Source organism: Rutilus rutilus (assembly GCF_951802725.1).
Source record: "Rutilus rutilus genome assembly, chromosome: 23".
Classification (NCBI taxonomy): Eukaryota; Metazoa; Chordata; class Actinopteri; order Cypriniformes; family Leuciscidae; genus Rutilus; species Rutilus rutilus.
The window spans coordinates 18277908-18290454 of NC_140233.1; the positions used below are offsets into that span (position 1 = coordinate 18277908).

The 12547-nt window shown below is 36.8% G+C and overlaps 1 protein-coding gene across 1 annotated transcript in view; it reads left to right on the forward strand.

Moving 5' to 3' along the window:
• Positions 1-1825: 1825 nt before the first annotated feature.
• The window catches only part of tln2b (talin 2b), an 84368-nt gene continuing 73646 nt past the window's right edge, over positions 1826-12547 (forward strand). Inside the window, exons 1-8 of the mRNA XM_084397570.1 lie at positions 1826-1995; positions 4111-4208; positions 4318-4447; positions 5380-5532; positions 5749-5891; positions 10383-10510; positions 10785-10848; positions 12113-12217. Coding sequence (XP_084253696.1) covers positions 1860-1995; positions 4111-4208; positions 4318-4447; positions 5380-5532; positions 5749-5891; positions 10383-10510; positions 10785-10848; positions 12113-12217 — 957 coding nt within the window. The 5' untranslated portion in view covers positions 1826-1859. The remainder of the gene's footprint in view (positions 1996-4110; positions 4209-4317; positions 4448-5379; positions 5533-5748; positions 5892-10382; positions 10511-10784; positions 10849-12112; positions 12218-12547) is intronic.

Sequence of the window (12547 nt, forward strand, 5' to 3'; positions counted from 1 at the left end):
TCAGTGGGACTTCTCATCTGGTACACAAAACCTCTGCATGTCCCCTGTGTGCCCTACTAGGAATGAAAGGACTATACAGAGCTATTTTCCCTACTCATTATTGAGTGTGTATGTGTGAGTGTACGCGCATGCAAGCTTGGTGACTGAGTGAGAAGACAATGTGGAGCTCGTTCACAAGTCCATTATCAAAAAAAAAGATTAGTCCTCTCTGTCTTCTGTTGAAGTATTCCTGGCCCTGGTGAGATACTATCAGACACATCTTACTTTATACTCTACTCTCAATCGCTTCAGCTGGACTGTCTGATTGAGATTCCGGGCTGTTCAGAATGGTTGCTTTGATGGTCTTTGTAGTATTTACTTAACATTTACAGTACAATCTAGTTTTATTTGATTCTACCATAATGTTTGATCTTGCTTGCGAGTCTGATCTTTATTATTATCCTAATCTCTTTTGCAAGTCACATCTCTGGAATTAATCTGATCTCAGTTACGTGTCTGATCACTGCTCTGAATCTGGCTTCTCATCTGAGACTGATCTGTTGCGATCTCTAGATTAATCTGATTTCTATTGCGAGTCTGACCACAGTTACAAGTCAAATCTCTGCTCTGTATCTGATCTCTTACAGAGTTGATATTTGCTTTGAGTGTGATCTGTTGCAAGTCAAATCTCTGGTATGAATCTGATCTTTATTGTGATTTCAAATCTCTTGTACAAAGCTGATCTCAGTTATGAGTCGAATCTCTAATCCGATTCTGATCTCAGTAACAGTTTTGATCTCTGTTAGGAAACATTTGTTCTGTGTTATAAATGTGATCTCAGTTAAAAGTCCGATCTTTGCTTTGAATCTGATATCTTGCAGATCTGATATCTGCGCTCAGTCAGATCTGTTACAAGTCAAATCTCTGTTATGAATCTGATCTCTATTGTGAGTCTGATCTCTTTTATGAGTCAAATCTCTTATACAAATCTGATCTCAGTTACAAGTCTGATCTCAGTTACGAATCAAATCTCTGATACAAATCTCCTGTCAGTTGCAAGTCAGACCTCTGTTCTGAATTTGATCTCTGTTGCAGATGTGATCTCTGCCCTAAGTCTGATTTCTTACGAGTCAGATCCCTGGTATGAATCTGATCTTATTTGCGAGTCCGGTTTCTGCTCTGAATCTGATCTCGGTTGCAAATCTGATTTCTGCTCTGAGCCTGATGTTGGTTATGAGTCTGATCTCTAGACTTGTTGCTGGTCTCTATTGACATCTTTGAACTGTTCTGTAGGAGCAAATCAACCATACTACCATAATTCACAAAAGTTATACTTGGTCTCAGTCTTTCTGTAACCACTTTTCCTGCTTTTTTTAAACTTGAAGGTTTCTCTCTTGTGCAAAGATTACATTTCATAGATGATATTTGGTAGAGTTTGAGTGAGCTTAGGCTAAACACACAGTTGGCAGTAGAATCTTTTCCTCTGCTCAGTATTTAAAGGGCAGTGCTGTTCTACTAATCTAATAACTACATTACAGACGCCTCTTGACAGTAAGGAGCTCATATTGTAAGCCTACACAAAGCTCTGATCTCTCTCTCTTATCTTCAGTGGCAGGCATATTTCATTAATCAGTGCTAGAGCTGAACTGAATTGCAAAAACTTGCATTCACATTTACTTATATTCCAGTTAATCCAGATAAAAGCATGTTTTGACGTAGTTGTGTGGACCTCAAAGAATGAATGGGTATAGGGGTGGGCGATCTGACGAATTTGGGAAGATCGCCCACCCCTAGATGGGTGCTGATAGTTTCAGAGAAATTGACAGATTTTTTTCTTTACAGGTGTGCTAGTGGGTGCTCCCATTCGAGCAGCAGTCACGATGGTGGCCCTGTCGCTGAAGATTTGCGTGCGACAGTGCAATGTGGTCAAGACAATGCAGTTTGAGCCCTCAACTCCGGTTTACGACGCCTGCCGGATTATCAGAGAGAGAGTTCCAGAGGCCCAAAGTGGACAAGGTAAGAGTTACAAAACATTCCTCCATGGTTTCCGCCATTTTATACTCTTCCACGTGAAATACAACCCCCTCCTTTGAAGTCAACGTTAAACAACATTTGCAACGCTGTGGCTCTGTGACACTATCAAAACATTTCTCTGTTTGTTTGAGCATCACAACCAGCCAGACACAACAACACAACTATCTAGACACAACAACACAACCATCCAGACAACAACACAACCAGTGGTGTGAGTTTAGAGATAGTACTATCCTTTATTTTTGAAGAAGTAGCTGTTCAAATTGCATGTAAGCTGAATTGTTAAAAATAACACCAGGAATGTTTATTTATCCATATTGACTAGAGACGCACCGGTCATCCGGCCATAAATCGGAACATATTTATTTTGGCCGATCTCTATTCCGGATTTGTGCACAAACTGCACTGCAATCATTTCCCAAAATGTCATTTGTGTGAAAATATTACAAAGTCTTTAAATAGCACGTTAACACAGGCCAGAGAAGGGACACGCTGAAGACGAGACGTTAAGACGAAAGCAGATACTGAACAAGGCACAACAAGCTCACTGTTCGCGATGCTCAAAATATTGGATGAAAAATATAAGGTAACACTTTAATTTAGAATCCAATTCTCACTATTAACCAGTTGCTTATTAGCATGCATATTACTATGATATTAGCTGTTTATTAGTACGTATGAAGCACATATTAATGCATTTTTCTACATGGCACATGTACATGTACACATGGCCCTTAATCCTACCCTACCCTATACCTAAACTTAACAACTACCTTACTAAGTATTAAAGCAAAAGTTGTAGAAAAAAGTTCGCTAATTGTGAGAATTGGACCCTAATCTAAAGTGTGACCAAATATGAATATTGAATTTATGGTGGGCGTTTATATTAATGTTACTCTGAAGGTAACTGACTGTCTTCATGTAATATAATGCCGTATAATGCCTATTAAAGTAGTGTTTATAAGGGCAATGCTGCTTTGCGTACAGTGGTAATTAAGGAAACGAAATTACTGCTGTTCCATAAGCTCCACCTACTGTCAGAGAGTGAATTTGCATTCGGTCCGTCTGCTGTTTTTGTTTTGTGCAGGTGTGTCTTATGTAGCATAATTTCACAAAGCAAAAGTCAGACCATTCTGTTTTTGCTTTAAAACTTGAAATAAAAAAAACAACTGTTCATGCTACATGTGTGTAGCATCTTTGTTTGAATTGTGATTAAAATGCAGTGGTTGCCTCTAATTTCAAATGGCTAGAGATCATTTTGTTTAAGGCCGGTTTTGGCCTGGTGTAGAGCAAATAAACAACAAGTAAGCTTAAACAAACGAAAAAGAAACCGGCAACTGGTATTGGCCATGAAAAATTATGATCGGTGCATCCCTAATACATCACTTTTTACACATATTCTAAGGAAAAATCTTTGGAATTACTGGGAATGGGTTTAAATACTGAGAATAAAATGTTTTGTAAATTATTTTTTTATGTTGCTTAAACACACTAGGGGCAGGGGGTACAGGCTAAATTTCACAAAAATCTGCAGAGCTTGACAGAAGTTTGGATTTCAGGCTAAATGTTTATACCAGCTGCTTCACATCAGCAGATTGTTTCTTTATCCATCATGTCAAAACTTGGGCGGTAAAGTGTTACACTATGTGCAACCTCAGCTGATCACCAGCTCTGCTTCAGACTGAGTCGGATAGATAAGTGCACTCTCTCTCTCTTTCCATCGACACTCAAGTCATCAAACCGCCACAAACTCAAACATTTATGCTCTCTGCTCGTGGGAGCTTGCAAAATGGACTTGTGTGCGCTATCAGCTCAATAGGAGTCATCACTTCAGGATGAGTCTACAGCTCTGCCACTCATTGTACATTCATTATACGCACAGCTACAGTTATATGACTGTCGTGGCCGCAATGAATTGGATTCATCTTATAAATGTCAATTGTTTCCTTTTGGAAATTGACGAATTGGTTTGTGGTTTAATGAAGAGTTTGATATTTATCATGACCATATTTGTAGACCTAACAGGATCTCTTTGATTAGGTATCTAGTTTCATGGGGCAAAGAATTGTTTTAATTATGTAAAAAAAATGATTGCAGCATCAGATTACGGGCTCTTCCTGTCCGATGATGACCCCAGGAAAGGAATCTGGTTGGAATCAGGGCGCACCCTTGATTACTACATGCTGCGGAATGGGGTAAATCGCGTTATTAGACGTATCTGCGTTCTCTTCAGACTTTTGTAAAAGTTTTTATTTCCACTCTGATTTTAAGCTTCATTTCAGTGGTTATTCTTGTCGTGTACAGGACGTCCTGGAGTACAAGAAAAAACAAAGACCTCAGAAGATCAAAATGCTGGATGGAACCATCAAAACCATAATGGTGGATGACTCCAAAACAGTGGGGGAGCTGTTGGTCACCATCTGCAGCAGGATAGGTGGGTCCTTCCTTTATCTAAATTTGACAGTAAAGATTGGCTTAGAAGGTACCAGGCTGCAACAATGAGAGTTTTCAAGGAATAACATACCAGAATCTATCTATCTATCTATCTATCTATCTATCTATCTATCTATCTATCTATCTATCTATCTATCTATCGATCTATCTATCTAAGTGTGTCCATCCATCCATCTATCATCTATCTATAATATAAGTTTGTCTGTTCATCCCTCCATCTATCTATCCATCCATCCATCCATCCATTCCATCCCATCCCATCCATCCATCCATCTTCCATCTATCATATATGTTTGTCCGTTCATCCATCCATCCATCCATCCATCCATCCATCCCCTGTCTTTCTGCCTGTATTTGGTATATCTTTCTTTTTTACATTTAGATTAACGTTTTTATCTAATGCTCTAAACTTAATCTTTAAAAACACTAATAATTTAATAACAGTTTAATGTAGCCTAATATTTAGCTAATCTCAAAGTAAATATTAATTTTTAATACTGTACTGTACATTATAATATTGTGAAGCCTAAATTCAATGATTTTAGTTTTTAATGTTTTATTTGTAATTTATTTAAACTAAATAGTATACATTTCTAATATCTGCCATTTATCGGTATCTGTCAGAAATGTAATATCTTTGCATCACTGGTAACAAGTAAACAAAATATATTTTATTTGTTCTCATCATTTCTCATTATGTGTATTAGATTTATTTCCCTTAAAAATCACATTAAAAAAAGGAATTTCTTTTCAGATTTCAGATTTTTACAACCAGGAACAAAGAATAACTGTGTTTTCAGATTTTCCTTTAGGCTTAATGATGTTTGTTTTACCCAAGTTTCCCACAAAAACTACTCAAAATAGACTGGAAGATTGACAGATAGAGAGTGCTGATGATCTCGTGCTCCACAGGAATCACTAATTATGAGGAGTACTCACTGATCCAAGAGCAGGTGGAGGAGAAGCGAGAGGATGGAATGGGAACGCTGAAGAAAGACAGAACCCTCCTGCGAGACGAGAGGAAGATGGAGAAGCTGAAAGCCAAACTTCACACAGATGATGATTGTGAGGCTCCTGGCAACTGTGAAAAAAAACATTAGCAAACAGAAACAAACCTTCCTGCCAGATTTACACACACAGTCCAAATATTTTACTGATATAATAATTGGTATCATAGCCCCGTATTATATGCTTATTGGATTGGAACTGTGTTGGTAATACACATAATTGAAAAAAGAATTATGTTGCTAAGGGTAACAAGGCCAAATGTTTCATTTGCAGTGAACTGGCTAGACCACAGTCGGACGTTTCGGGAGCAGGGTGTAGAGGAGAGCGAGATACTACTTCTACGAAGGAAGTTCTTCTATTCTGATCAGAACGTAGACTCTCGTGATCCAGTCCAGCTCAACCTCCTCTATGTACAGGTAAAAGATCATTTCCGTCTATCGGTTTTTGTGCTCTTTTTCTATTTTGTCTATCATATCCTGTCAGGTTCTCACCAAAAAAAAAAAAAAAATCAGCCAATCAGATCATATTTGATGTGAAATTTAGGCAAGGCAAGGGTTTTTTTTTTTTTTTTACACAAATGTTTTTAACCAATGAGATTTTACTGTGGGCGGAGCTAGAATTTTTTTCATTTGATTTTATTGTCCTTCATGGCAGGTTATGTATAATATATTATACAATAATATAATATAATATAATATAATTGACCAGTGAGTTTTAGCTACAGTTCTGACACCCTTTATAATTATTGATAATTATAATAATATATTTTTTTTTTATTGACTTGTTGTTATTTTCTTTTACTGACAATCTGTCTGTCCTCTATCTGTCTTTTTTTTGGCTGGTTTAACTGTATTGCACCAGTTTGCCAAAACCTCTTCATCGCCACCTGCTCTAACAATTAATTAATTTCTCAGAGCCAGTATTGCACAGACATTTAAGTGTTTAAATGTTGTCATTTTAGTTTTATGAAAGCAGTGAAATAGTCTTTTGCACTTGTGAATGAATTATTGGTCAGCCTAGAAGGCAATGCGCTTATCTTCATAGCTGCTGATTTGTCGATTTGTCTTTTCCTCCCCATAGGCAGTATGGATAACATTTCTCTCACATCTCTTCCTAATTAGGCACTTTTTTTTTTTTTCAGATTGCAATGCAATGCAGAATCCACAAATAATCAAAACATACTTTTTTTTTTTTTTTTTTTTCTGTATGGGAATTTGAACCAGTGAGATTTCATTGTGGGCGGCACTTTGTTTTGATGGTCTACTTTACTGACTATAAGTAACTTTGCAACCATATGTCAATTTGTTCTACTTACCCAAACTCTAACACCTAAGCCTAACCTAACAGTCTACTAGTACTCTAATAAGAGTTATTTGGCATGCTGCAAAGTTACTTATAGTAAGTAGAGTGTCCAAAGTGGACCATCGAAATAAAATATAACCTTATTTTATTGCATCACGCTTAGTTTACACATGCTTTGACGCCTAGGTTTTTTTTTTTTTTCTATAGCAATGCGTGTGAAATTCCAAAAGTCATGGAACATATTTTAGGTTTATTATGTATCTATGTGGGAATGCAGCAAAAATAATTATCACAAAACAGATAAAATATTCTTTACCAGGAAACTGAAATTTATTGTGTGATGTTTTATTGCGTCATGCTTCGTTCACACATGGTCTTACATGTGATGTTGTCACACATTCCAAACCAAACATATTTCGTTTTCTCTCTGGTTTGAGTCATAAGGACTAGTGTCACAAATTGGCCAGCGGGTTTTCATGCATACATGTTTATGTATGTAAATGTGTGTGGGAGTGCGTCCACTCAAGGAGCTCTGCACTAGTGCGTGTTTTCCCTCAAGGCCGTGAGGCTGTTGTAGAAGGCGGGCCTCTGGAGCACATGGTTCGCTGCAGATGCATTAGTGTGTCTGCCTGAGGAGTCCAGAGCAACTGCCCGCTGACAAACACGCACATACTCAGTCACCTGCACTTGTTAGCTTATATAAAATAATGTATAAGCACTTATTTCCTTGTATATGGTCAGTGTATCTGGGTTTGAATGGAAAACATGGAAAAGAAATGTCTGTATCCTTGTAATTAAATGTTTGTTTACAATATGTCCAATTTTCACATACATACATCACTTTGAAAATACTGTGGCAGTATCATGTACACTGGTATTATGATTACATGTGCTTAAAAAAATCCCCCAAAACATGGTATTAGTATGGTAACCTACCTGCTACATTGTATTACCATGTATGTTTGTTTAACCTTGGTACTTATACATAAAATATGATATTATTACAACAGTACCATGTTCAGAAACATGATAATACTGTGGTTATCATATTCATTTTAGCATATTATAGTATGTATATAGTGCTACAAGATATTTTTTATGATAACCATGGTATTAGTATGGTACATTTGTTCAAAAAACATAGTATCACAGTTTTTGTTTAAATAACATAGTTATACCATGGTACTTTGATATATACTGAGGTGCTATCCTCACAACTATGTTCTATGTAAATGAAGAGGTGTCATATCGCTCACAAGTTCAGTATGGAGTACCACAAGGCTCAGTACTAGGACCGTTACTTTTCACCCTGTACATGCTACCCTTGGGAGATATCATAAGGAAGCATGGCGTTAGCTTTCACTGTTACGCTGATGATACTTAACTCTATATTTCTTTGCGCCCTGACGAAACTTACCAATGCAAAAAAATTAACAAAATGCATAGTTGGTTTTAATTATTGGACCAAAAACCTTTACACGTAATAACCCAAAATACTGTCTAACATTTGATGGCCGCTATAATTAAAAGTCACATTTCTAGCATTCTAGCGTCTTAAAAATATATCTAAATATGCTCTCATGATAAAACCATGGTATTAGCTTGTTACCATTCCCAAATACACAGCATCACTACAGCACCTTGTCAGAAAAACATTGTATTAACATGGTATTTTTCTTAAATCATGTAATGTCATGACACTTTGATATTTGTTTACCATGTACCTAAAACATGGTATTTGCATGGTTCTTTAAAGAGTTCCATGGTACCTTATACATAGTAAAAAAAAAACATGGTATTACCATGGTACTTTGATTATCATATTCATGCAACATGGTTCTACTTCTACCATGTCCAGAAACATGGTATTAACATGGTTCACTCTCCAAAAAGTAAGAATTTCATGGTATTACCATGATACATGTCCAAAAATTGGTATTGGTACCTTGGTATTTACATTGTATTCTACATTGCTTCGGCAAATAATACCGTGGTACCTTTTGTAAGTGATGGATACAGTTCTTTTTTTGAATGTTCGTGCTGTTGAATTGGTGCACATGAGTCAGGACACACACATATAGAGTAACACTTCTCCTCCCTTTCCTCATTCTCCCTCTGTCTCTCTCTTCCTCTGTAGTAAACACACACGCCCCCGTGAAATTCTCTGACATGGTGCCACACACACCCACATACTTTGAGAAACAGAAGAGCAGCGCTCACACACGTACACACAGAGACCGTTACACATGTATGCGCTCAGGAGTGTTTGGCAAGCTGAAGGGGATTTCTCTGCTCCGTACTGGGGGTGTAACCACGTCGTATCTGAGTTTGTCACGATGCGTTCCCATAAACCCTCTCTGACTGTATCTGCTACTGTTACCATGTTGATGTCATCTGGGAGCGATGCGAGATGATTGGTGGGTGTCCTGAGGGCGTCATCATAAACATGAACTTGTTTATGATGATGTAAAACTTCCATGACCTCATTCCTCATTCACACTCAAATGTCTGCCTCTATCCTTTTAATTAGTTTATCCAGATTGTTTGAGAAACTAGACTAATAGACGCCACTTATTTTGTAGATACTCACTTGGTGGGTGTGTAGGTATTGTACTAAAATTTGGTAACACTTTAGTTTAGGGTCCAATTTTGTTAAAAAAACATAGTATCACAGTTTTTGTTTAAATAACATAGTTATACCATGGTACTTTGATATATACTGAGGTGCTATCCTCACAACTATGTTCTATGTAAATGAAGAGGTGTCATATCGCTCACAAGTTCAGTATGGAGTACCACAAGGCTCAGTACTAGGACCGCTACTTTTCACCCTGTACATGCTACCCTTGGGAGATATCATAAGGAAGCATGGCGTTAGCTTTCACTGTTACGCTGATGATACTTAATCCAGATTGTTTGAGAAACTAGACTAATAGACGCCACTTATTTTGTAGATACTCACTTGGTGGGTGTGTAGGTATTGTACTAAAATTTGGTAACACTTTAGTTTAGGGTCCAATTTTCACTATTAACTAGTTGCTTAGTAGCATGCTTATTACTAGGATATTGGCTGTTTATTAGTACAGTAATTAGTACAGTAAATAGTTTATTGAGGCAAAATTCATAGTTAATAGTTAGTTAATAGAAAGTATTGGACCCAAAACTAATGTGTGACCTAAAAAAATTTCTCTAAACTATACTCCGGTGTATATCAGGAGACACTCGAACAGATGGGCTGCCGCAGGCCATCTGTAATATTAGACTGCACTCAGTGTCACCACACTGTTTTATTGAAACATTACATTGTTCCAAACTCGTATGCTGTAATTTTATTGTCGAGCTCAAAAGGAGAATTCTTTAATGAATCTTCACCAAATAACAGGGTTTCCTTGTCAAAATTCTCAGTCAAACCCCTTAAACTAAAAATGTTCATGAAACGGAAGTTGTGATCATCTTTTCTACCCTATCGCGAGGTATGTCTGAGTGAAACGCCCTTCTGTAGCAAGAACAAATGTTGGGCGGGACCACACACCTTCTGTAACATCTTTGTTAGCACTCTTATTACATTCTGTAACATCTGCTCTTGTTTCCTGTCTCTGATTCAGGCCAGGGATGACATTCTGAACGGATCCCACCCCGTGTCCTTTGAAAAGGCCTGCGAGTTTTCTGGAATTCAGGCACAGATCCAATTCGGTCCCCACGTGGAGCACAAACACAAGCCAGGATTTTTAGAGTAAGACCAAATGCCCTGTAGCTGCGGTATCATATGCAGCCCATTCAACACTGTCACTGTAACACGCACACAAAACACACTCTCTCGGTTGTTATCTGATTACATTTTAGACAATTATTTGTACGAATTCTGTGAAGTCTGGAAGCCTTAAGAATCGGTGTGGGCGTACGTTATGAAGATGTAATTCCCGCCAGGATGACCTCATGTGTTTTGTTTTGCTCTGAGGGAAAATGTTGGTGTAGTATGAGCGTAAACATGCGAAATGTATTTGCAGCCTAAAGGAGTTCCTACCAAAAGAATACATCAAGCAGAGGGGGGCGGAGAAGAGAATTTTTCAGGTACGTGACCCTCTGTCGACTTTACTCCAGGAAAACATAATATTAGGCCCCCTCTATGATAAGATACTGAATACAGCCTGCAACCATTACATTTTCAAAACATGGTCAATAAAAGGAGCTTCTTAACCTTCAAGAACATGCGGATTCCAGGAGGTCAAGCTAAATATTAGATGAATGGTTTAATTTTACGTGCATGATATGCGACCCTGTTACTAATATTTATAACAAATCTAAATACTGTTGTTGTAGTTGTTGTTTTTACACTGATTTGTGTTTCCCCCTAATTTCTACTATCGAGTTAATATCAACATTTGATTTTCTACAAAATGTAAAACAATTCTACAACCAAATGCGTAACAGGGTTGAAAATAAAGCTTAAATTTAGGTCTGGGATCAAAGCTTGGTTTGTAGTTATTGATCAATTTTCTATCAATAAAAAGACAACAGATTTTGTTTCATTGATTTTATTTGTTTAAAAAACTTGGGTAACAGGGTTGAATGTTTGAGTTGACAATAGCTGTAAACATTACAATAGTTGTAAAGAGATCCAAATTATGTAATTTCTTGAGTGTCACAATTTTAAGGAATGTTCCATTTTTTTAATAGGGGGAGAAATCATGTGTTATGAGGCAACATATTAGATACATCTAAATATTATGCTTTTGGTAATTAAAAAGAGATAATGTTAACACTTTAAAAATAAGGTCTCATTTGTTAACAAAACTAACAATGAGCATATTATATGTGTATATATATATATATATATATATATATATATATATATAGTAACATTAATTAAGATAAATGATGTTCAAGTATTGTTAGTATTGTCATAGTTCATGTAAACTAATATAGGTAACCAATGTTAACAACTGAAACTTTATTGTAAAGTTACCAAGATAATTAATTACTTTGTTTAATTAAAATGGTTTTACTTAAATGTACAGAATACCAATTCTGTATAGATTAAGATAATAACTTTAAATTATTTGAATGTTAGATTGTAGCTTGTGTATATATATACAATATATGTTTATTCTCTTTATTCAGCTTGAGAAAAGCCTTCTGCTTTCTGACATTAAATTTGTTTTACCTTGAAAGCCCAACTTGAAAACAGAAATGGGAATTATTTAGAGCACACATATGTAAATTAAAACCTGATTAACTTGATAATGCAAAAGACTAAGTTGGATTGCAACCAAAAGGTGCGTGGTTCAAACCCCATAATGGCCTGGAAATGTTCTTGATCTAATCTCCTCACCAGGATCACAAAATCTGCGGTGAGATGACGGAGATCGAGGCGAAAGTCAAGTATGTGAAGCTTGCCAGGTCCCTACGCACATACGGAGTGTCGTTTTTCCTGGTGAAGGTGAGTATTAAAAAGTACGAACTCTAAATTATGACTGGACGAGTCATGTTTGAAGCCTTAAAATGCAGATAGACTGTGTGTGCATGTAGCCAGTTAATATTACACAACAGAAAGATGTTAAGATTTATTATCCTTGTATTATTTTGTGCCACACAGTTTTTTTCTCTCTCATCACATTCAATTCAGACTGCAAGCACACAAGTCGAGTAAAATGTAATTTCTTTTGTTGTGGCGCAGCACTGAATAGCGATGCAGGAAACACTGGAATGTACAATAAACCAGCAAACAGAGTGATCGGAAAGATGATTAAATAAATCATATTATCAGTGC